Here is a 22,460-nt window from a genome sequence, read left to right on the forward strand (position 1 = left end):
CGGCGTCGTGCCGGAACGCCGGATCCGGCAAATGTTTTGTAAAACCGGATGTGACGGATCCGGTTTTCTGCCGGATCCATCTTGTTCTTGACAGACAAAACCGGATCCGTCTCATCCGGTTCATCCGTTTTTCTATCCGTTTTTCGACGGGTTACGCCGGATCCGGTTTTTAAAAACACCCCTTGTGGCCTTCCGAACGGGATTGGCTACTGGAAAACTATATATAGCGTGTTCCTACAGCCCTTCTTTGACAGGTTGTAGAGGAGAAAGTACAGGTTGGAGAGAAGAGCAAGTTACTGGCGAAGATGGATGTTGTGATTGGAAATATTTTGAAGAATTTGGCGGATTTTACAGCGGAGGCGAATCGTTTGAGGGTGATTGTTCTGGAGAAGGAGAGAGCGAGACAGCAGCGCATCAGGCATCGTAGACGACGTTTGTGGATCCACCCCATCACAGCCAAGAGAATGACGCGTGGGGTCTATTCTACACTCTGCATGGACCTTCGACGAAACCCGGATACGTTTTTTGGATATGTTCGGATGAAAATGGAGAATTTTGATTACTTGGTGGAGCGCATTGCACACCTCATAAGAAAAGCGGACACCTATTGCCGCTTCTCTGTTTCACCCGCAGAGCGTCTGATGGTGACTTTAAGGTAAGCCACATTTATTGGATGTGATCGCATCAGAGCACACTTTCACTGCAATCTTGTTGGTGGAAGTGTTATAGCTGAGTTTTGGTATGTAATGCTGTGATTTAAAACTAATTGTTTTTTAATTCCCCACAGATTTCTTGCAACAGGAGAATCCCTTTCGTCACTGCATTTCCAGTACAGACTCGGGATTTCCACCATATCTGGAATAGTGAAGCACACATGCCGTGCACTGTGGGACTCCTTAGCTGAAGAGTTTTTACCAGAGCCCACAACAGAGAGGTGGATTGAAATTTCAGAAAAGTTTCAACAGATATGTCAGTTTCCGAAATGCTTGGGCGCTGTGGACGGGAAACATATCCGCATTGTAAAGCCAGCCGGATCGGGATCGGAATATTTCAATTACAAGAAATATTTTTCAATTGTCCTCATGGCCATCGCTGACGCGGAATACAAATTTATTGCTGTTGATATTGGGGCCTATGGCCACTCCAATGACTCTCAAGTTTTCAAACTGCCATGGGGCGTAAACTGTATGGAAACACCTTCCAGTTCCCACCACCTAGACCGCTGCCGCAAACATCTGGTCCACCTATGCCATTTGTCTGTGTAGGGGATGAAGCCTTCCAGCTGTCAGAACACCTTTTGAAACCGTACTCTAGCAGAGGATTGACAAGACCAAAACGCATTTTTAATTACCGCCTCACAAGAGCAAGAAGAATGGTTGAATGTACCTTTGGTATTCTGACAGCCAAATGGCGGGTCCTATTGACTGCGATCAACCTCAAGACAGAAACTGTGGACGAGGTGATCAAAGCTTGCGTGGTACTCCACAATTTTGTTATCTGCAAGGAACCCATTTCCATTGAGGACACCTCTGAAGAAACCACCTTGCAAGATTACCATGACATTACCACTAGAAGTTCTGTGACGGTTTCAGTAATGAGGGACAATTTTGCACTATACTTTATGTCACCTCAAGGCAGAGTACACTGGCAGGATGACAGAGTGTGAAAGATTTGTGCCCAACCAAACTTGTGTACCTTCTGTACCAACAGTATATACCTTTGCCAACCAAAGTTGGCTATCTTGTCATGGTCTCTATTTTTAGCTTTAGGCCACAGGTGTGTACCTGGTTGTGTTTTATGCAAAGTATTTCACCTTTTAACAAAAGTTGTGTACATTGTTAGGAAATCACCAACAATAAACACAACTTTTTAGGTGAAATACTTTGCTTCAGACACAACCAGGAACACAACTGTGGCAAAAAGCTAAAATTTACCCACAGTTATATACCTGGTTTTGAATACCTTTTTTACCTTTTAAATACCCTGTATTTAACCTTTTTTTTAAACATATTTCGCTGAAGAAAGAAATGACAGACAACCAGTGTAAACAATAATTTAACTTTTATTTACAATATTTTTTTTTTGTAAACTGTTTTTAAAGTTAAAAAAACTTTTTTAATAAAGGTTTGAAACCAACTGGGCATTTTTATTACAAAACACATCATAAATCTGTGTAGTGTGGGGTGGAAATACTGCTGGAGGGGCTGCGGGACACTTCGACACTGGGAGTGTGGAGAGAGGACTGGGATCGTGGTGGGGAAGGAACAGTTAGAGGTGATGGTGTGGAAAAAACTACAGAATGGGTGGACATGTGGGAGGCAAAAGAGGTGGTGGGCGGTGGAGTGGAGGGTTGGGCAGGGACTGTAGGAGCAGATGATGTTGATGGCAAGTTGTATGGGGAAGGAGTTTGGTACGGGGAAGGAGTTTGGTACGGGGCAGGTTGCTGGAAGTGGGGAGATGTCTGGTACTGGGGAGGTTGCTGGTACTGGGGAGGTGGATGGTATGTAATAGGAGGGGAAGGATGGAAAGTGGCTGGAGGGGGTGCAGATGTAATAGGAGGGGGAGGATGGAAAGTGGCTGGAGGGGGTGCAGGTGGAGGAACTACTGTGGTGGGAGGAGGAGGTTGGGAGGTAACGTGCTGGAGAGCACCGTGGCATGAATGCATTACATGCATCTGCTGGGTAGGAGATAGCGTTTCCATGCGCTCCACAACAGACCTGAAAAAGGTGTGGTTTGGCGAAGATCTTGCTTCTGAATGCATGGTTTGCAGAAGTGTCTTCACCTCCAGAATGCTGGAGTTGATCTGCTGAAAGCCTGCGGAGATTTGCTCTGACAAGACTTTTAGACAGTTCTGGAAAGATGCATTCAGATGCAAGAACTCTGGCGCATAACTCTTTTCCTGACCCCTCTGCCGCTGCCGCCCAGTACCCGCAGGTGTACTAGAGGTGGCAGGGGCAGAAGGGTGGGGTAAAGGGAAAGCGATCTCCTCACCAGCAGCTTCATGTAATGTAGGCGGCCACGATGCTCCTGTGCTGGTGGATGGGACAGATGGGTCGAATGTGTGGGAAGGCGCAGATGTACCGGGGCGGTCGAAGTGTCCCTCGGTGCCGGTCTCCTCAGGGATCGCCTCAGAAGGGTCCAATCGTGCAGGCTCCCGAGTGCTGCTCACCGTGCTGTGGAATAAAGAGAAAAAAAAACAATTAAAATAGTGACATGGTATGGCCCTGGCTGAAAAAAAAAAGTTACATCTAAACATTTTTTTGTCACATGTGGTGTGTAATATTTACCTTCTGGTGACCATTGTATCCCGGAGGAACGACAGGGCTTGTGCGTACTTGTACTTGCTCCTGCGTCCTCCAGATCCACTCGGGGCCCGCATCTCTTTATTGAACTACTTCTTGAAACAATCCCTCACAGACCGCCACCGCTTCACAATTCTCTCCCCTGAAACGATAAAGGACAAAGTGGTTAGTATACAACATCAGTGTTTCCCAAACTCCAGTCCTCATGGTCCCCAGGGGTCATGTTTTCAGGATTTCCAAAGTAAATAGAAATCCTGAACACATGATCCGTGGGGACCACGAGGACTGGAGTTCGGGAAACACTGGTTTACATCAAGCAACCGGTACTGTATATACTTACGCTCTTTAATCTGGGCCCGAGCATCGAGGTCCTCCCCAGCGGTCCACAAGGAGCGAACAGATTTCCTCCCAGAGTCGTCGGGTAACGATAAGGTCAGCGTGGCGGCGGTCAGCCATATTCCAGAGCAGCTCCCTTTCTCTGACGAGATCGATGAGGTGGTCCACATCGATTCCTCCATCCTCACCGTCAGAGTCGGGAGCACGCTGTGAAGGCTGTTAAAGAAAAAGACAAAAATAACATAATTTGCCTCCACAAAAGAAATGAAATAAAAAGTGCAAAAAAACAAAGCAAAAATATTTATACTTACACGCTGGTGACCGCCGCGTTGCTGTCGCCGACGACCCTGGGAGGCACTGCGAGGACCTCTTGGCCGAGCACCAGATTGGGAAGACTAGAGAAGAAAACAAAAAATGTTATGTCTTTGGATGTAGGCATTTGTTTGCTGTGTGTGGTCTGCAGAACATTGTTTTCTATGTGTTGTGTGTAGTGTGATGTTGTGTTTCTGCGTTTGATGCAAAAAACTTACCAATTGTGAGCCCACTCCAGGTGTCTGTCCACCCCTTCCTTCTTCTTCTGGGAGCTCCTCTTCATCTTGTGATTCCTGTTTTGAAATAAAAGGCAATGAATAGACATATATTACAGAGATGATGGATTTTGGAAATAAAAACTTACCGTCAAACGCTGACGATGCGAGGGAGGGCTCCCAGAAGAAGATGTGCTGTCTTCCTGCTGGCCAGACTCCATGGCTGTGGGTGGTGTTCCTGCTGCTGCCATTGCTGCTGCTGCTGCATCTCTTGGGCGGCTGTTGAATAAAGAGAAACAAAGGGCCAATGAATATCTTGATATTCCATGGCCCTAGTTTGGAGGAATGGGGGATTTGATAATTACCGTCTCTCATCTGCTGCTGGACTCCCCTCCCGTTGTTCAGCATGCTGCTCCATTTGGGGTGGTGGTGGTGGTGCTGATGGTGCTGCTGCAGATGTCTCCTGCCTTCTCCTGCTCCTGGTTCTTGGCTTGGGTGGCATGTTGGGTGTGGCTGAGGGTCCCACTGTCTTGCTTTTATATATGTCTTGTGGGCAGGGCTACTGAGCATGCTCAGACCAAAAAAAACGGATCCGGCTGTTGCCGGATCAGGCGCATTGCGGCGCTCATAGGTAACGGAGACAAAAAACGTTACAGTAGCCGTTTTTTCCAGATGCCGGATCGCGACACATTGCCGGATCCGGCGAAAACCGGATGAAACGCATGGCCATCCGGCTCGATCCGGCTCTAATGCAAGTCAATGGGGGGGAAACCGGATCCGGCATTGCATTTCGCCGGATCCGGTTTTTGTCAAAAGCGCCGGATCGCGCCTGACGGCGAAAACCTGATGTGTGAAAGAGGCCTAAGTTAAAGGGGCCAAATAATATTGCACGCCCCACTTTTCAGTTTTTTAATTTCCACAAAAATTTAAAATTTGTTTGAAGCATGATATGTGGGAAAAGGTTGAAAAGTTCCAGGGGGCCAATTACTTTCGCAAGGCACTGTACTTAAAACTAAGGGCACTGACTAAGGGCCAGAAACGCATCAGGTTGTTTTTAACCCCTTAATGACAGCCATTTTGTAGCTTAAAAGGAATCTGTCACCCTATTTTTCGCCTATCAGTTGCCTGCACTGACATCAGGGGCTTATCTACAGCATTCTGTAATGCTGTAGATAAGCCCCCGATGTAACCTGAAAGATGAAAAAAAAAAATGAGTTATATTATACTTACCCAGGGGCGTTCTGGGTCCGGTTTTGGTCCGATGAGTGTCACGGTCCGGTCCGGTGCCTCCTCTTCTTTGATGCCTGTCGTGGCTCCTGCGCAGGCGTGCTGGTCTGCCCTGTTGAAGGCAGAGCAGTGCGCCTGTGCAGGAGCCACGACAAGCATCAAAGAAGAAGACGTCACCGTTAGAAGATGGGAGGCTCCTGACCGGACTGCGACACCCATCGGACCAAAACCGGACCCGAAACACCCTGGGTGAGTATAATCTAACTCATTTTTCTTACCTTTCAGGTTACATCTGGGGCTTATCTACAGCATTACAGAATGCTGTAGATAAGCCCCTGATGTCAGTGCCGGCAGCTGATGGGCGACAAATAGGGTGGCAGATTCCCTTTAATGACCAGGCCAATTTTTACAATTCTGACCACTGTCCCTTTATGAGGTTATGACTCTGGAACACTTTAACGGATCCCGCTGATTCTGAGATTGTCTTTTTTGTGACATATTTTACTTCATGGTAGTGGTAAAATTTCTTCAATATGACTTGCGTTTATTTATGAAAAAACAAATATGCGAAAATGTTTAAAATTTTGCAATTTTCAAACTTTAAATTTTTATGCCCTTAAATCAGAGAAATGTATCACACAAATTTCTTAATAAATAACATTTCCCACGTGTATACTTTACATCAGCGCAACTCCTGGAAACCTGTAGACTCATTCCCCCTTCTTGCTTGGTTACTTGAAAATTGAATCTATGAAAAGTGTCTGATTTTTCTCACTTTAAGGCTTCTTTTACACTTTCCGTATTTTTGCTGGCCGTTTTTGCAGCCCCCAATGCATTTCTATGGGGCTGTAAAAACGGGCCGAAAATATTAGTAGGAAGGTCATGCTTGCTCGATATTTTTCATGGCTTACAGACACTGCCGCAATGCTTCTCGGTGGTACCACAAAAACAACGTTAAGTTGTTTTTGCGGTACACTGTATTTACGGATCGCCGTTTTTTCCCCTGCTATTTGTTATAACAGGGAAAAACGGTGATCCGAGAAGTTTTTTGCGGCCCGATTTTGCGAAATACCATGAAAATCACGGCAATATGGCCCGCAAAAAAAACACGGCAAGTGTAAAGGAAGCCGCTAAAGGGGTAAAAAGGGGGGATTGTTCCAGCTTCATTAAAAAAAAAACCTGTTTTTTTTTTTGTAATCAGGTTACAAAGTCACATGATATTTCATATAGCAACGCTATCACTCTTCTGCAATGCAGGTAGGTGCAGGCTCAAAAAGATGGCAGTACAGTGGAAGCAGGACTGCAGCAAGGCTACCAAAGGTGGCAGCAGAGTAGTGAAACTAGCCTGGTCAAATCCTAGACTGTAGTGCAGTACCAAAGGAATTATCAAGCTCACGGTCAGAGACAAGCAAGGGGATCAGTAACGGTCAGGAGCGGATTAGTCAAAAGACAGAAGCAGGTCAGGATACAAGCCAAGTCAAAACCAGGGAGTTAGCACACTAAAGGGAAACACTGAGTCAAGACGGAAGTAGGGGAAAGCATACACTGGTTCAGACGGCAACGCAGCAGGACAAATCAGAGCAATCAGAGTCAGCTACAGCAGCCCTAGGCAAAAACTATAACTGATATTGCCTGCAGGAAGCCGCGGCGTTAAATAGCCAACCTGAAACCCAGACTGAGGCTGGTAAAGGCTAACTCTTGACATGACCAGACCAGTAAAAAGGGAAAACAGGACTCAAAACCCGGTCTGGATCATGACAAACGCATTTCAAACACTAACAAGCACCCTTTATCTAGCTACCTAGGCTATATTACCCAAAGTATTTAAACATTAGCATGACCAAGGAGAATTACCTCGCACGTCATATGATCAATTGGGAACATACGGTATGTAAATTTGATTTGACAAAAAAACACACTTAAAATGCATGAAAAATTAAAATAAAATACAATAAACAATACAGTGGGGAAAAAAAGTATTTAGTCAGCCATCAATTGTGCAAGTTCTCCCACTTAAAAAGATGAGAGGCCTGTAATTGACATCATTGATAGATCACAAGTATGAGAGACAAAATGAGTAAAGAAAATCACCTTGTCTGATTTGGCAAGATTTATTTTGCAAATTATGGTGAAAAATAAGTATTTGTTCATTAACAAAAGTTCATCTCAATATTTTGTTATATATCCTTTGTTGGCAATGACAGAGGTCAAACGTTTTCTGGAAGTCTGCACAAGGTTGGCACACACTGTTGGTGGTATGTTGGCCCATTTCTCCATGCAGATCTCCTCTAGAGCAGTGATGTTTTGGGCCTGTCGCTGGGTAACACGGACTTTCAAATCCCACCAAAGGTTTTCTATGGGGTGGAGATCTGAAGACTGGCTAGGCCACTCCAGGACCTTCATATGCTTCCTACGAAGCCACTCCTTTGTTGCCCTGGCAGTGTTCTTGGGATCATTATCATGCTGAAAGACCCATCCAAGTTTCTTCTTCAATGCCCTTGCTGATGAAAGGAGGTTTGCACTCAAAATCTCATGATACATCGCCTCATTCTTTCATGTACACGGATCAGTCGTCCTGGTACCTTTTCAGAGAAACTGCCTCAAAGCATAATGTTGCCACACCCATGCTTCACAGTAGGTATGGTGTTCTTTGGATGCAACAGCATTCTGTCTCCTCAAAACACAACGAGTTTTGTTTCTACAAAACAGTTCTACTTTGGTTTCATCAGACCATATGACATTCTCCCAATACTCTTGGATAATCCAAATGCTCTCTAGCAAACTTCCGACGGGCCCAGACGTGTACTGGCTTAAGCAGGGCACGTCTGGCACTGCAGGATCTGAGTCCCTGGCGGCGTAGTGTGTTACTGATGGTAGCCTTTGTTATGGTGGTCCCAGCTCTATGCAGGTCATTCACTAGGTACCCCCCGTGTGTTTCTGTGATTTTTGCTCACTGTTCTTGTAATCATTTTGACCCCATGGGGTGAAATCTTGTGTGGTGCCCCAGATCAAGGGAGATTCAGTGGTTTTGTATGTCTTCCATTTTCTTATTATTGCTCCCACAGTTGATTTCATCACACCAAGCTGCTTGCCTATTGCAGATTCAATCTTCCCAGCTTGGTGCTGGGATACACTTTTTTGTTTTTGGTGTCCTTCGACAGCGCTCTGGCCTTCCCCATAGTGGCGTTTGGAGTGTGACTGTTTGAGGTTGTGGACAGGTGTCTTTTATACTGATAACAAGTTCAAACAGGTGCTATTACTACAGGTAATGAGTGGAGGACAGAGAAGCCTCTTAAAGAAGTGGTGACAGGTCTGTGATAGCCAGAAATCTTGCATGTTTTTAGGTGACCAAATACTTATGTTACACCATAATTTGTAAAATAAATCTTGCCAAATCAGGCACGATGATTTTCTGGATTTGTTTTCTGATTTTGACTGTCCTAGTTGTGGTCTGCCTATGATGTCAATTACAGGCCTCTCTCATCTTTTTAAGTGGGAGAACTTGCTCAATTGGTGGCTGACTAAATACTTTTTTCCCCACTGTATATGCCAAATGATATAAACAAAAGTTCCATACTTAGAAATCAATAATGGAACATAATCTCTCTGCATGCATTCAGTCCATGAGGGTGACAGGTCCCATGAAAAGACTTCCTCTCTATTTAATAAGTTTCTCTTTTGATCCACCCTCCTCTTGGTGACTTTCTTATTCAATACCCAGAACTCTGAATAATGACTTGCGTCTTTCATGATGGACTATAAAACGCTTGGATGCATAGGAGATTGCCCTACTAGAGCTGGAGGAAGTGATAATATCAGTTGGATGCTCAGGTTCTGACTAGCCAATATGTTGGTCATCAACTTTATCATAGAGAAGACAGGAGTGCTTGGCTAACTGAGAGCTCCTGTGTATGGGAAAGTTGGCTGAGATGGCAGTAGGCCAAAGCATTGTCCGGCCATCAGCTATTTAATGCATATGGCCAGCTTAAGAATAAGTGCAAGACCATGCTTTGGAATCAAATTGTAGGGTTAGACATGCTGAGGTGGGCACAGGGAGAAGAGCTGGACACTATCCTCATATTTGTCTTTGGTTTTGCTGCTTGTCCCCCACTTCTTTTTGGGGCCTTTTAACTGAATACACAAAAAATTGTATTCAGTGAATGACATCCTGCTACATCGCTTGTGCTTGGAGGCTGATACACAACATGCTCATATACTGACTTCTGAACTATTAGCTCTGTGCCACCCCGATGACTGGAAGTAAGTGGATTCAGGGAGAATGTAACTTAATTTTCTTCCTGCAGCTGCACTTCCAATTAGAAAGCTGCACATGTTTAATACTGTGGCTTCAGGTGAATATTAAGTCTTTGTTTTTTTATTTTTTTTTTTGTAATGTCAGGTTCCCTTGAATAAGATTAGATTGTACTGGGAAATAGCGAAGTGTTACTTATGTCGTCACTAACCAATTTCTTATCATAAGGCCTGTACACAGAAGTTTCATGTAGTAAAGATATGTAATTCTCAACTAGGACTCAGCCTCTACCACATCTTCCAGGGGGTCCAAGTCACAAGTTTGCTAACAATTACTACTGCACCCGAGATGGGCGGAGAGAAACTTTACCACCTACTATCGTTATGCTGTCACAAAAGGCTCTGGTGTCTGGAGAATCTTCATCCAGGTTAGTTGAGTCATTATTTTCCACTAATACAATAAATTTTTTTAATTGCTGTAACTATTAATAACCTAATTTAGGCTATGTGCCCACGGTGCGTGTTAAAACGCACACCAAAAACCGGACTCCTTCCCAGAAATCGCGCGTTTTTTTTTCCACGCGATTTTACCGCGATTATGATCGCGATTTTCGTGTGCGATATTCAAGCACTTTCCAAGCGATTTGAAGCATCGCTTGGAAAGTGATTGACAGGTTGGTCACACTCGTCAAACATAGTGTTTGACAAGTGTGACCAGGTTTTTACTAGTGAGGCCGCCTATGCGGCATCAATAGTAAAAGAATGTTAAAATGCTAAAAAAAATTAAAAAAATCGGGGTATATTTACCTTCCGGCGTCCCGCGCTGCATTCCCGGGCCACAGCGTTCCCAGTAATGCCTTGCGAGACCTGTGATGACGTAGTCTCGCGTTGCTATAGCGATCTCGCGAGACCACGTCATCACTGGACCGTGCCGCAAGGCATTACTGGGAACGCTTAGGCCAGGAATGCAGCGCGGGACGCCGGAAGGTAAATATACCCCGATTTTTTTTTTTTTGATTTTTTTTTTTTTTATTCTTTTTCTTCACAGGGGTATGGTACCCAGGGCCTGGAGGACAGTCTCCTCTCCTCCACACCGTGGGTACCAACCGCACATGAGACGCTTCACTTCCCGCATGGTGGGCATAGCCACATGCGGGAAGTAAGCGGTTCTCATGCATTCCTATGGCTGCGGAATCGCGGCAATTCTTTGCGATTCCGCACAAAAGAATGAGCATGCTGCGATTTTTTTCTGTGATGCGATTCCGCCGCGGAAAAAAGCGCAGCATTAGCACAGCATGTGCGGAATGCCATAGGAATGCATGGGGTGCGTTCTGTACACGATTTTTAAACGTTTTCGCGCCGAAAATCGCGGCAAAAACGCTTAAAAATCGCTACGTGGGCACACAGCCTAAAAGAGAAGGTGCCTTTTAAAAAAAAAAAAAAAAAAAAAATCATGTTGGCATTTCAACTTTTAGACACTAGGGGGAGCAGCTGTTGAAATTTGCCATGAAAACCTAGTGTAACTTGCTCACATTAAGACTACAGTAAATGTGGACTGAATCTGCTCACATGTGTGATGTCTCCCCTTCCCTTATGGGTGTTTAGGATCACGGTGCTGAGCCATTTTGTTGGTGACTGCCAGTGATGCTAACAAATAGACTGTTACAGAGGACTGACAATGGCACAGATTCTGTTAGTGCTGCTTACTGGATCGTAAACTGGGGTTAGATACGAGAAGTGTTTCCCATATGTGATTAGATACTCTTAAAGTAAGACACGTTGGGATTAGATATAGGGCTCAATGTAGTTTCTTACATGATGGGATTAGATATTGAGCTTAGAGTGTATCACACAGGGTGGGATTAGATATACAGTATCTAATGTGTGACCCCCACCCGTCCTCTTCTGCATAATATAAACTTGCACCCCTTATTGCCTTTCATGTGGAACAAAAGAGTGTTTACCCTAATAAATAAATGAAAAAAATGATCTGGGGGTAACCTTTTTTTTTTTGATAGCCAGCCAAAGTAAAGCAGTCAGCTGTGGGCTGATATCAGGTTGGGAAGGTCCCTGGTTATTTGGCCCTTTCCAACCTAAAAAATACCAGCCCACAGCTGCTCCTGAAGTGGCACACTACATTAGATGTGCCAATTCTTTGCTTAGCTCTTCCCGATTGTCCTGGTATGGTGGCAATCAACATAATGGTAGTTGGGGTTGATGTCAGCTGTGAATTGTCAAAATCACATCCGCCATCAAGCCTTGGTGTTGGTAATGGAGAGTTGTCTATCAGACACCCCCATTACTAACCCAGTAATGTGAAGAAAAAAAAACCTATGCAGGTCCTAATGGTAGGCTGCGATCACCTCTTCCCGCTGCAGATATTCACCTCACCCATACCTCCGCCCCCTGGCAGCTCCTGTCATCACATGCACCGAGCAGTGTGGGCGATGACTGGGGCAATGTGCAGCCAGCAGTGTAAGATGGCGCCAATTTCCTCCCACAGCTGTGACCTGGACAGCCCAGAGACTGTGCCCAGGTCACAGCTAGAGGCAGGGGGAGCAGCTAGGGGCTGCCTTACCTGAGGTATGTAAGTGATATGCTCAGACACTTACACACCCACAAATGCAAATGGCAGTCCCCAGTGACTGAAATAAAAATTAATAAACTTAAAAAGTGATAAATTTTAATTTTTGTATTAAAATAACTGAATATACAATCAATAATTATTAATATAAAAATCGTGGCACCTTCCCTTTAACCCCTTGACACTATATGCCGGTATATCCTTCTATAGCTGACTTGTAAATTAGTGATGGATAGCCGGATCATGGTGGTTACACAGGTACTGTCTAAATACCCTGTAAGAAATGCCATTATTGTGAACAATGCTGCAAACCAGTATCAAGAAATATCGACCATACCAATAGCAATTAAGAATACTGCACAATGACTATATCCCTACCTACAACCCCAATTGCAAAAGGGTATGCTAATGTTAAAAAAACAAGAATGCAATGACTTGGAAGCCTCTTACAGCCAGATTGTATGCACAACAGAATATGAAACACAGATCATAAGATTCATTTTTAATAAAAATTAACTTGTCTAGCATTTGATGGCAACAACAGATCTCAAAAAGTTGGGAGAGGTAAGAAGTAAGGAGGAGGACATCATCGCCAGAAGATGGGAGGCGCTGGACCGGACCGCGACACCCATCGGACCGGACCAGACCCCCGGGTGAGTATAATCTAACTCGTTTTTCTTTCAGATTACATTAGGGGCTTATCTACAGCATTACAGAATGCTGTAGATAAGCCTCTGATGGCGGTGGCCGCAACTCGTATTGGAAAAATGAGGTGACAGATTCCCTTTAAGTGTTCCACAATTTTTAGATGAAGTTGTTCAGATTTCTGAACCACTAACCATCTTTGCTTCTGAGAGGCTCTGCCTCCTTTAAACAAGCTTATTATACACAATTATGTGACAGAGTAGTAAAATTGCCCTCCAGTTTTTTCATTTAGGGCTCATATTCACATGTGAGAAACTCGGACGAGTCTCGCACGTCAATACCCGGCATTGCCGCCGGCACTCGGATCAGTGCCTTCAGCTGCATGTATTTCTATGCGGCCGCACGTTCCGGTCCGAGTGCCGGCGGCAGTGCTGGGTATTGACGTGCGAGACTCGTCCGAGTTTCTTGCATGTGAGTATGAGCCCTAATACCATTTGCTTTTCCTGCCATTTGTTAACCCTGTCCCAACTTTTTAAAATGTGTTGCTGCCATCAGTCTCTTCCAAATGAATAATTTTTTTCCAATGAAACTGAAACCTATGTAACTTTCAACATTTGATCTGTGTTCTATGTTCTGTTGTGAATAAAGAGATTTCCAAATCATTGCATTTATGTATTCTTTGCACTTTACACAGCATTCCATTCTTTTTTGGACGGTCGGCAAAGATGGTATAAAATCATTGCTTTTCTATACAATTGTTTGTATCATCAAAATCAAATGAACAGTATAAGGCCGGGTGCCCACGATCCAGAACTAGCAGCGTGTTAGATGCAGTGTATATTCGCTGCATGCAAAGTGCTGCCATCTATTGAACACAGATGAGCCTGCATGTGTTCACTGAACCGCTCCGTCTGCAATAAACTCCATGTGATTCATGACCTCTTTACCTCTCGTAACTTTTCCTTCCTTGGCCTCACCGAAACATGGCTGACACCCTCCGACACCGCCTCCGCTGCTGCGCTATGGCGCTATGTTACGGCGGCCTCCACTTTACCCACACTCCTCGCCCTGGCAACAGACATGGCAGAGGAGTGGGCCTTCTCCTTTCTTCCAACTGCACCTTCAGCCCAGTCCCACCTCTTCCCTCCCTTGTCCTCCCCTCTTTTGAAGTCCACTCCATCTGCATCTATTCTCCCTTCAACCTCCAAGTGGCCGTCATATACCGACCTCCAGGCCCGACCACTTCCTTTATTGACCAACTCTCTACCTGACTCCTTCACTTTCTCTCTGCTGACATTCCCACCATCATCATGGGTGACTTCAACATCCCCATTGACACCCACCAGTCGGCAGCCTCTAAACTCCTGTCCCTTTATTCATCCTTTGGACTTACTCAGTGGTCCTCCTCAGCCACCCACACAGATGGACATACATTAGACCTGGTCTTCACCCGCCTCTGCTCTCTTTCTAACTTCACCACCTCCCCTCTCCCTTTATCTGACCACCATCTACTCACTTTCTCATCCCTGTCCTCCTCACCTGACAACCACGTCCAGCAGCACGCGCACCCCCGCAGAAACCTCGCACATCTAGACACTCGCACACTCTCTGACTCTATTCTACCACTGTCCTCCATAGCTTCACTCCACGACACTGACACTAGTTTCTACAATGCCACTCTTGCATCAGCCATCGACTCAGTCGCCCCTGTCATGCATAACAGAGTGCGACGAACCAATAGACAACCCTGGCACAATAACACCACTAAAAAGCTTCGGCAAGCATCCAGAATTGTAGAATGGCGCTGGAAGAAAACACATTTGCAAGACGACTTAACTGCACTCAAACAAGCAACACTTGCATTCAAATCAGCTCTCACCTCTGCTAAACAGGCCTTCTTTACCTCCCTTGTATCTTCCTTATCCCACAACCCCAAACAGTTCAATACTTTTAACTCCCTCCTCCGCCCACCACTGCCACCTCCGACTTCCCTAATCTCTGCCGAGGACTTTGCCGCACACCACACAAACAAGATAGACCAAACATGGCAAGTGTTTATTGCCCAACCACCTCAACCCCTTTGTATACCAGACCAATGCCCAAACCCCATAACCTCTCTCTCCAACATCACTGAAGAGGAGCTTAATCACCTCTTCTCCAAATCGCACATCACAACCTGTGCACTTGACCCCATCCCACCTCCTCCCCAACATCACACTTATCCCATCCCTAACCCACCTGTTCAACTTATCACTAACTTCTGGTACCTTCACTTCTGCTTTCAAATATGCCACAATCACACATATCCTTAAAAAGCCAACCCTCGATCCAACAGCCACTTCCAGCTATCGCCCAATATCGCTGCTCCCATTCGCTTCTAAACTCCTGGAGCAGCATGTCCACACTGAACTTTCCTCCCACCTCTCATCTAACTTGCTCTTTGACAATCTACAATCTGGCTTCCGCCCCCATCATTCCACTGAGACAGCCCTGACCAAAATTACCAACGACCTACATACAGCCAAAGCTAACGGACAATACTCTGTACTCCTGCTTCTAGACCTGTCCTCTGCTTTCGACACAGTTGACCACTGCCTCCTACTACAGATCCTCTCCTCCTTTTGGCATCAAAGACCTCGCCCTATCCTGGATCTCCTCATACCTTTCCAACCGCACATTCAGCGTCTCCCACTCCCACACTAACGCCTCATCCCACCCTTTCTCTGTTGGAGTCCCCCAAGGCTCTGTTCTAGGACCCCTACTCTTCTCAATCTACACACTTGATCTGGGGCAACTCATAAAGTCCCACGGATTCCAGTACCACCTTTATGTCGATGATACTCAGATCTACCTCTCTGGCCCAGACATCACTTCTCTGCTCTCCAGAATCCCGGAGTGTCTATCCGGCATATCCTCCTTCTCCTCTCGTTTCCTCAAACTCAATGTGGACAAATCTGAACTGATCATATTTCCCCCATCTCACAGATCTTCCTTACCCGACCTTTCTATAACAATTGACAACATCACGCTTTCCCCCGTACCGGAGGTCCGCTGCCTCGGAGTAACCCTTGACTCTGCCCTGTCCTTCAAACCGCACATCCAAGCTCTCTCCACCTACTGTCGCCTCCAGCTCAAATATTTCCAGAATCCATTCCTTCCTCAACCCTCAATCTACTAAAATGCTGTGCATGCCCTCATCTCCCGCCTCGACTATTGCAACATCCTTTTCAGTGGCCTCCCTGCTAACACTCTTGCACCTCTCCAGTCCATTCTCAACTCTGCCGCCCGACTAATCTCTCTCCTCGCTACTCCTCCACTTCTTCCCTCTGCAAATCTCTTCACTGGCTCCCATTCCCTCAGCGTATCCAGTTCAAATTACTAATACTGACCTACAAGGCCATCTACAACCTGTCTCCTTCATACATTTCTGAACTAATCTCCAGATACCTTCCCTCAAGGAATCTCCGGTCCTCCCAAGACCTCCTTCTCTCCTCCACACTTATCCGCTCCTCACCCAACCGCCTCCAAGACTTCTCCCGAATAGCCCCCATCCTCTGGAATTCCCTGCCCCAACACGTCCGGCTATCAACCACACTCGGATCCTTCAGATGGAACCTGAAAACCCACCTCTTCAGGAAAGCTTACAGCCTGCAATGACCCCGCTGCCTCCTCACCACTACTGGAGCCACCTCCTCACCATCACTCGAGCTGCTGCACCCCCCCCAACCTACTGTCTCCTTCCCCACCATCCTGTAGAATGTAAGCCCGAAAGGGCAGGGACCTCTCTCCCCTCTATATCAGTCTGTGATTGTTAGTTGCTTGCTTTAAGTGATATTTGTATTTTGTATGTAACCCCTTCTCATGTACAGCACCATGGAACCAATGGTGCTATATAAATAATAATAACCGTGCAGATTCACCGCATTCAATACATTCGCGTCTCCACAAGAGAAATTGACATGTGGCGCTCTTTTGCACATGCCGCATGTCCGTCTCCGCGGGTGATCTGTGGGCGTCTCTGGATACAAGTGGGCATGAGATTTCTAGAAATCCTATCCACTATGCTGTAACATCTGGCCGCTGCAGGTTGGACGCTGCACAAGTACGCAGCGTCAAACCCGCAGCAATTACTGTTCTTGCTAGGCTTTTTTTTAATGGAAATTTTCAGCTGCGTTTTACAGTACCAGCTATGTCTACGAGAGTTCAGAAATCTCATGGACACACATTGGTTTTATTGGTAATCAGTATTTTGTGCTTTGGTTTTTTGCACAATAGAGCATGTCACTTCTTTCATGTGTTTTTCAGCGTTCTTTACCGATTGACATGATTGGGTGGTGAAAAAACCCTGAAAATCCGCAGCAAAATCCTGATTCTGTAGAACAGGACTCTGTTCGTCGCCGCAGCTGCATGTGTTGCGGCTGTGTGATAGTCACAACACACAGGCTCTCCATGCATATGTTGTGACTGTCTCACAGCAGCAACACATGCAGCTGCTGTGCCGAACAGCTGATTATCAGGAGCGCTCCAGGTATCCGGGTTCTCAAGGCAGCTATTTGGTAAGCGCTATAGCTATTCAGATAAGGTTTTTTCCGAAGCCATTTGATCAACCCTACTCTTCACGCCTATGGGAGTGGAGAGAGGTTAATGTTCATAACCTTAATGAGCGGGGAAACGTGATCGCTCAGCCGCAGATGCTGCTGGCACATAAACAAACAAGATGGTGCAGGAAAGGTAAGTTTTTTTTTTTTTTGGGGGGGGGGGGGGGTTTTGTAATTTTTTTTTTTTTTATGCTTTTCTCATGGGGGGAATACATACAGGGATAGGGATGGGGAGTAGGGGACAATGCATACCCGGCTTATACTCGAGTCAATAAGTTTTACCAGTTTTTCGTGGCAAAATTAGGTGCCTCTGCTTATACTCGGGTCAGCTTATACACGAATATTTACGGTATATATATTTTTTTTTTATAATGTGACGCCATTATACAGTATGGAGCATCACTTGGGGCCATTGTACAGTATGTAGCACTATTTGAGGCCAATAAACTGTATGGAGGACTATGTGTAGCCATTATACTGTATGGAGATCTGTGTAGAGCCATTTTACTGTATGGAGAACTTTATGTGCCCATTATACTGTATGGAGGGCTGTTGGGGATTACAGTTGGAGAATCATACTGTGATGGGGTCACCATTCTTTGTGGGGGGAACTGAGGGAGGGGGGTATAGGTAGGGTCATCATACTGTGCGTGTGGAGGAGTTCACTGTGGGGGAATCATACTGTGTTTGGGAGCACTTTTGTTTGCATCATACTTTATTATCTGCTTTATTCAAGGTTTTTTTTTATCCCTTGTTGTTACATATTTAAATTAGGCCAATGGGTCATATGCTTTTTACTGATTTTACTTAACATATTAAATTTCACTATAATTCCAAATGTTAATCATTTTATTTGATAAAAAAAATGTCTACAATTGAGGTAGTTTTTCTTTAACAAATATCAAGGTTGGCTTGCAACTTTCTGCAAGCTTTTAACTTTGACCCTCTGTGTATTTGAGTTAGATATCCCTGCCTTAAAGGGTTTGTTCTCATCCTGATAAAGGGTTACAGTTGCAAAGAGGTTGTAAAAACAAACAATTTTTTACTTTTGATTAAAGCTCCTCTCCATTCTCAAGAACAGACCTCCACTGCCATCCGGTGGCTGGTATCTTAGGGTCTCGTTACACATAGCGACGCTCCAGCGATCCCGACAACGATACGACCTGGTAAGGATCGCTGGTACATCGCTACATGGTCGCTAGTAAGCTGCCAAACAGGCAGATCTACTCAATGACGCAGCAACGATACAGCGATCCGTATAACGACCTCGGCGATCATTGGGACCTTGTCACACAGCAGCTATTCAGACGACTCAGACCTTGATAGGTGTGCTTCAGCGTTGCCTTTTCCACGCCCCTCTGCTCTGATTAGTGGCCACTACTGCACTATCACTACGTGGTTTGCTTCAGCGTCCCCGTCTGAGTCGCTAGTGCACTATTTATTCATGGATCCACAGTCACTGACACGGCAACACGCGATTATTATAACTGTACATGTTAAATGTTATGATTGCATATATTTGATAGCTGACCTATAAAAGGAAATGCTACAAAAATCCTAGTTTGAGACCACCAATTGGAGCTGAGGGGGCGTTGAAAAGACAAAGCAAAATCGCGCCTGAGTTCTGAGTTGCCAACGAAGTCGCTCATCGTTATGGCGTCAAACACAGCGATGTGCGCTGGCCAGCGGGACGCCAATGATCAGAAAATGGCCTAGGACATTCGTGCACGATATCACAGCGGGGGGGGCGGTCGCCGCTATGTGTCACACGTAGCGAGATCGCTGGCGAGGTCACTTGCGTGACAAAACCTTTGCCGTTTCAGCGATCTCGCTATGTGTGAAGTACCCTTTAGGCTTTGAGTGCAGCACTTACAATCTTTTTTTTTATATTGACTGTATAGCGTGCTAATTTATGAGGTGTCCTAATCTAAAACCTCAGTATTCAGGTCACTTGAATAAGAGGGTTTTGGATTGCAGTTTGGGCACTCAGTCTCCAAAAGGTTCGCCATCACTGAGCTAAGACCTCTTTCAGATGTCAGTGTGTCCTACACGTGTGGCAAGTTTTCACACTTAATGGAATCACTTACACACGTAGACCCATTCAAGTGAATGAGTCTGTGCACATGTGAGTGTGTTTCCACGGACCATATGTCCGTGCCAAAGCACATTGACTTGTCTTTTATTCCGGCAGCATGAGCCGCAAAAGCCCCGCTCACGGATGACACACAGGGATGTCATGCAGTGAGACATACCGGCGCCTGAGAAGCAGCGCTACAGTAAGCGCTGTTCCCCATGCCGGTTGCTGAAGACCGTTCTCATTGTCCCCTGCTCTGCCGGCAATCCGCACGAGCAGGGTAGAATGATGAGTTATAGTCAAGGGATGACAGAGAACAGGCAGTGGCTCATGGAGCTATTACTCCCATCAGCCTACACCTGCTGCTGCTAATAACAGTGAGAGCAGGAGCAGTTGATAGGAGTATTCATCACCCAGCACCTGCGCTATAAATTAACTGTTAAACTGGCCTTAGAGAGCCCCTTTTTTTGCAGTTCTATAACATTGTCAAAATTGCCATTTCACGGTTTATTGTGATGTGATGGTGGCCACCATGCCCTTTAATCTCTTCTTTATTTGTGGCTATTTGCTTTTACTTTTTCTGCACTCCTATGGTGTGTAACCTCACAACCTGGTTTGTAGGGAGCATATAGACTTGCAAATTGGCCTATGGATGAAAAACAAACCAGAAATCACTTCATATGTTTGTGTGGGTTTTTACATTTTTTTCCCCATCTGGTTTTTGCAGATGATCACGGTAAAACTGTATGTGATTTTTAGGTGTGTGTGTGTTTGGGGGTTTTTGTTTTTTATATATACAGTCATGGCCAAAAGTTTAGAGAATGACACAAATATTAATTTTTACAAAGTCTACTGCTTCATTTTTTCTAATGGCAATTTGCATATACTCCAGAATGTTATAAAGAGTGATCAGCTTAACAGCAATTACTTGCAAAGTCAATATTTGCCTAGAAAATTAACTTTATCCCCCAAAACACATTTCAACATCATTGCAGCCCTACCTTTAAAAGGACCAGCTAACATCGTTTCAGTGATTGCTCCATTAACACAGGTGTGGGTGTTGATGAGGACAGGGCTGGAGATCAATCTGTCTTGATTAAGTAAGAATGACACCACTGGACACTTTAAAAGGAGGCTGGTGCTTGGCATCATTGTTTCTCTTCTGTTAACCATGGTTATCTCTAAAGAAACACGTGCAGTCATCATTGCACTGCACAAAAATGGCCTAACAGGGAAGAGTATCGCAGCTAGAAAGATTGCACCTCAGTCAACAATCTATCGCATCATCAAGAACTTCAAGGAGAGAGGTTCCCTTGTTGCCAAAAAGGCTCCAGGGCGCCCAAGAAAGACCAGCAAGCGCCTGGACCGTCTCTTAAAAGTGTTTCAGCTGCGGGATCGGGCTACCAGCAGTGCAGAGCTTGCTCAGGAATGGCAGCAGGCAGGTGTGAGTGCATCTGCACACACTGTGAGGCGGAGACTCTTGGAGCAAGGCCTGGTCTCAAGGAGGGCAGCAAAGAAGCCACTTCTCTCCAGAAAAAACATCATGGACAGACTGATATTCTGCAAGAGGTACAGGGAGTGGACTGCTGAGGACTGGGGTAAAGTCATTTTCTCTGATGAATCCCCTTTTCGATTGTTTGGGACATCTGGAAAACTGCTTATTCGGAGAAGACCAGGTGAGCGCTACCACCAGTCTTGTCTCATGCCAACTGTCAAGCATCCTGAAACCATTCATGTGTGAGGTTGCTTCTCAGCCAAGGGAATGGGCTCTCTCTCAGTCTTGCCTAAAAACACAGCCATGAATAAAGCATGGTACCAGAATGTCCTCCAAGAGCAACTTCTCCCAACCGTCCAAGAGCAGTTTGGCGATCAACAATGCCTTTTTCAACATGATAGAGCACCTTGCCATAAAGCAAAGGTGATAACTAAATGGCTCAGGGAACAAAACATAGAGATTTTGGGACCATGGCCTGGAAACTCCCCAGATCTTAATCCCATTGAGAACTTGTGGTCAATCATCAAGAGACGGGTGGACAAACAAAAACCTTCAAATTCAGACAAAAGCATTGATTTTGCAAGAATGGACTGCTATCAGTCAGGATTTGATCCTTAAGTTGATTGAGAGCATGCCAGGGAGAATTGCTGAGGTCCTGAAGAAGGGTCAACACTGCAAATAATATTGACTTGCTGCATTAATTCATTCTAACTGTCAATATAACCTTTTGTTACTCATAATATGATTGCAATTATATTTCTGTATGTGATAAAAACATCTGACAAACACACATAAAAACCAGAGGGCAGCAGATCATGTGAAAATATATTTGTGTCATTCTCAAAACTTTTGGCCATGACTGTAGATGTATAACCCTTAACGCTATGTGTGGATAAACCCTCAACTGTCTTCTCTTTTATGCCTCAATATGCAAAAGCTGTGAAGTAAAGCGGAAGAGTTGGCATGGAAAAATGTACTGATTAATCCTAAAATCCTACACATTTAATGTATTTTCATGATGGGAAGTAAAAATGAATTAATTCACAGGACCCTGGTCCAGCGGCCAGGTCAGTATTCCGTGGCACACCTTGCAAACTACCTCCTACCTTCTGGCATGCACGACTTGTGTTTTTTTTATTAGCCTTCTTGGCACACGGTCATTATTGCCTCATTACGCACACATGACATCAAACCTGGGGGCTAATCGAAAGCAGATCCTCGGGTAACATAAAGTAGGAGACAGTTCGGAGCTTCCACATCCAGTGGTCATGGAATACGGTGCTGGATGCTGAACCAGGGTCCTGCAAATTGATTGATTTTGCTCATCTGTAATATGAACTGATTACACCTTTTTTATACAAATAATATCTGTTATTCATAGCGAGCGAGCAGTCTAATATATATTTTTGGTAATGTGTTTT

General features: G+C 45.2%; 1 protein-coding gene across 1 annotated transcript in view; it reads left to right on the forward strand.

Annotated features, from left to right (window-relative positions):
* The window catches only part of NDUFA7 (NADH:ubiquinone oxidoreductase subunit A7), a 38,904-nt gene that overhangs the window by 16,230 nt on the left and 214 nt on the right, over positions 1-22,460 (forward strand). Inside the window, exon 3 of the mRNA XM_073561145.1 lies at positions 9,922-10,071. Within this exon, the coding sequence (XP_073417246.1) occupies positions 9,922-10,071 (150 nt within the window). The remainder of the gene's footprint in view (positions 1-9,921; positions 10,072-22,460) is intronic.

This window comes from Dendrobates tinctorius, unplaced genomic scaffold, assembly GCF_039654945.1.
Source record: "Dendrobates tinctorius isolate UK_male_01 unplaced genomic scaffold, ASM3965494v1 ptg000314l, whole genome shotgun sequence".
In the NCBI taxonomy this organism is placed as follows: Eukaryota; Metazoa; Chordata; class Amphibia; order Anura; family Dendrobatidae; genus Dendrobates; species Dendrobates tinctorius.